General features: G+C 48.9%; 1 protein-coding gene across 1 annotated transcript; it reads left to right on the plus strand.

The window, feature by feature from the left end:
• Positions 1–2,361: 2,361 nt before the first annotated feature.
• LOC106518356 (twist-related protein 2) lies at positions 2,362–3,658 on the plus strand. The gene has a single exon (XM_014009619.1). The coding sequence runs from the start codon at positions 2,668–2,670 to the stop codon at positions 3,229–3,231; it is 564 nt and encodes a 187-aa protein (XP_013865073.1). The 5' UTR covers positions 2,362–2,667; the 3' UTR covers positions 3,232–3,658.
• The last annotated feature ends 48 nt before the right edge of the window (positions 3,659–3,706 follow it).

Raw genomic sequence — 3,706 nt, forward strand, 5'->3', positions numbered from 1 at the left:
CACCCACTGCACACCTTCACCCCCCTATACCCCACAGGAAGGGTTTCACCAAACAAGGAAATAGGTCCCGGATGTCTTTCTCTGCATCCCCCATCAGCTCCCCCTGAGACGGACGGCATGGAGAATGGGTATGTAGGGGTGTTGGGGAGAAGGGGTGGGGTGTGGGGGGGTGCATATAGTGCGGTGTGTTAAAACATCAATAACAACAGCCCAGGAGGGTGAAGAAACTGTGGGGGTGAAGGTGAGGAGGAGCGTAATGATCGGTTCCGTCTGTGGGGCGCAGTGTGGATTCCCAAACACGTCGCCRACGATTGGTCACGCCGCCGTGCTCCCGCCGCCGCAGCTCATCATCCAAAACTTTTCCGTTGTGTGATGAAGATTTGACCTGCATGCATTACAATTTTTTGAAACAACCCCCAACCCCCGCTCCATCCTGAACTTCAAAGCTCCAACGTGGCTACTCTTCAGTTTTAAACCATCTGGTGCAGAGACAAAAAAAAAAAAAAAAGAAGACAATACATCTGCTTTTTAAATATTTTTTTTAGATCCAAGTTTTCCTGTGCAAGCTTATATTAAAATATGCCCGCTCTACGTTTGCTCCAGAAAGGGTTAATGATGACCCCTGAGCAAACACAACTGAGATGAGAGCGGGGCCTAAGCGTTTAGTGAAACATTATGTCAAGACTCTGACAAGGAAATGAAATGTGTAACATCAATCAGCCTATGAGGATCAAGATCAAACGAGCCTCCACACTCCTGCATCTGGTTCTGTTTGGACAGCCTCACGTTTTTTTTTTCTTCTTCTCCCTCCCCACCCGTTCTACTTTCTTCTTCTTTTCCTTTCTCTTATTCTTCTGGTCCGGTTGGTCTTCTTTTTTTTAGCCCATTGTTTCCATCATGGTGGCACGACGAGGCCTCGGCTTCACTGAAGGTGAGAAGCAGTTTCACATCTGCAACAGGTGACTTTCCTGTCCTCCCTCAAAGCTCCGCTCTGGTCCCCACCACTCCCAGAGCAAACTTTAGGCTAATCAAACTTTCTTTCTTTGATGGTGGTCACTTTTTTCCCCCCTCTTTAAAGTTAATTGATCCAATTGGGAGTTTTAGGTTCTGAGAGTTGCTCCATGACTGAAATGTAAACCAGCGCAATCAGGAGGTTCATAAAAAATAAAATAAACTTCAGACCCCGCGCTCTACWGCGGAAATCACACCCAAATTCTTGGTCAGAATCTGTCAGGCAACATTTACAGACACGAATCAATTCTTTTATTTATTTTTTTCAAAAGGTCATTTTTTTAATGTTTTGTCCTGACCCACGCTGACTTTCAGCCAGCTTTATTCCTCCTCAGATTTATGCACTTGAACAAAAAGGCTTCCCTTCCATGTGCTGTCATCAAAAAAGTCCAACATTTCTACAGAGAGGAGTGGAAAACTCCCCGCAACAAGTCCTCCAGTTATCTGCAGATGAGTCAGCCAGTTGTGACGCATGTAGGTATAAATGGTTACTGATGGGAAACTGAAAAACGGGACGCGATGGTGGATTTACGCAAGATTTAGTAATTGGTTAAAATTGTAGGTTGCACAAACAAAAACCTGATGTCATTTTTAAATTTAAGTGTTTTTTTTCTCAGCAGGGCCTACCTTGTGAGGTGGTAGCTGCAGATGGGCTGCTGGAAGGTGGAACATGTGTCGGCTTTGCCTTCAGGCTACGGACGGTACAATTAGGCTCTCTCTCTCTCTCACCTTTGCAGGCTGGGGTGTGTGGGTCGCTGGGGTCAGAGGTCATTTAGGGTCCTGCCTGAGCTCTCTCCCCGTCTCACGCTGAGGAGCCAGACAGCAAACGTCAGGAGTGATTACGGAGACGTTTGAGCAAAAAGAACCATTCTAAAACAAAGGAAATTTTGATTTTTTCTTTTGTTTTTTTAGAACCTAAGATACTTATTTAACAAATGTAATTCATTAATATATATTTACATCATAAAGTGGATTGTTTTTCTCAAAAAAGTTGTGCTTTTTGAGATGCAAATACGATCCAGATACGTCGTTAGAAAGCTGACAAGGTTTTTGTCTCTATAATTATCGCCATAAAACTCGATGTAATAAGTATTAAGGGCTGAAGCATACATGTGGCGACGGTCAAACATGTGAGGTTTGTGTGCACACAAGGATGCAGGCGGACCGAGGGTCCAGCCCAAATCTGGAACCCATAAACCTCAGACATCTCTGCAGCATTTGATGCAGCGCTCCTTATTGGCTGAGAGGACCACTTACCCCCTTCCTCCACCACCCTCCCAGTTCAACGTATACTTCCCGCTTTCCTGGCTTCTTCCAAGCTAAACCGCGCCCTCCGAGAGTCCGCCGAGCCAATGAGAGGAGCCCGCAGGCCTCGACTTGGCGTTTGGCTTATAAAAGAGGCGGAGGTAGACCTGCTTGTCAGTCGGTTTGTTGTTGTTCCGTCTGGTAGAAAGGAGAAGGGATTGTGCAAGTGTGCGATTTAAAAACCAGGAAACGAGACAGAGAGAGGTTGAATCTGATGGAGCTTCAGCAGCCGTAACTGACGGGTTAGAAGAAGACTTTTTTTTTTTTGCCAAACTGAGGTCCGTTGAGGGTGAAAACAGAGCCGTGCCAAACCTTCTCTGAGCAGTGGAGAGGTCATCCTTGGACACTGCAATGAGAGAAGAGGTGTCCTGCACCAACTCCCCTGAAGGAGGGCTGGGGGCCAGCGAGGAGGAGCTGGAGAGAGCGTCCAAAAAGACCCTCCAAGCGGGAAATCGAAAACGCTCGCCTTATCCAAAGAAGGACGGCCTGAGTCAGACGGAGGAGAGCAGCACCGGCAGCCTGCTGCCGACCGGGCCGAAGCGAATCAAGAAGAGTCCCTCCGCCATCGTGACGCTGGCTCCCTCGTCCCTGGGGCCCAGGCCGGAGGCTCCCTTCGAGGAGCTCCACTCCCAGCGCGTCATCGCCAATGTCCGGGAGCGCCAGCGCACGCAGTCCCTGAACGACGCCTTCGCCTCGCTACGCAAGATCATCCCCACGTTACCCTCCGACAAGCTGAGCAAGATCCAGATCCTGAAGCTGGCCTCACGCTACATCGACTTCCTGTACCAGGTGCTGCAGAGCGACGAGATGGACGCCAAGCTGGCCAGCTGCAACTACCTGGCCCACGAGAGACTCAGCTACGCCTTCTCCGTCTGGAGGATGGAGGGCGCCTGGGCCATGTCCACCAGCCACTAGGACCCCAACAAACCTCTGTCACACACCCTCCTGTGTCCACACCTGCACCCTCTCAACCTCTGTCTGCGTTTGAACCCACTTCCTGACCTCTGACCTGCCATACTGTCCCTCATTGGTCTGATCACAACCTTTTCATCTAAAACCTTTGCTTAAACTTCTGATCCCGCAGAACCCTCTGTGCTGCATGACGGCTCACTGCCTTTTTTATATTTTTACAGCTGCATTTAAATCTTTGCTAACCTCCACACCTGTCCACCTCCCCCCACACACAAACACACACACACACAAACACTCACACACACACACACACAAACAATGTTTCCACTTCTCTTCCTTGACTGCCCCAAAGTATTGTCCGGAGCAGCAACTTCAATGCAGCTCCACAGGTAAGGCCAAAACACACACACACACACACACACACACACACACACACACACACACACACACACACACACACACACACACACACACACAC

The sequence above is a fragment of the Austrofundulus limnaeus genome, unplaced genomic scaffold (genome assembly GCF_001266775.1).
Source record: "Austrofundulus limnaeus strain Quisiro unplaced genomic scaffold, Austrofundulus_limnaeus-1.0 Scaffold60, whole genome shotgun sequence".
In the NCBI taxonomy this organism is placed as follows: Eukaryota; Metazoa; Chordata; class Actinopteri; order Cyprinodontiformes; family Rivulidae; genus Austrofundulus; species Austrofundulus limnaeus.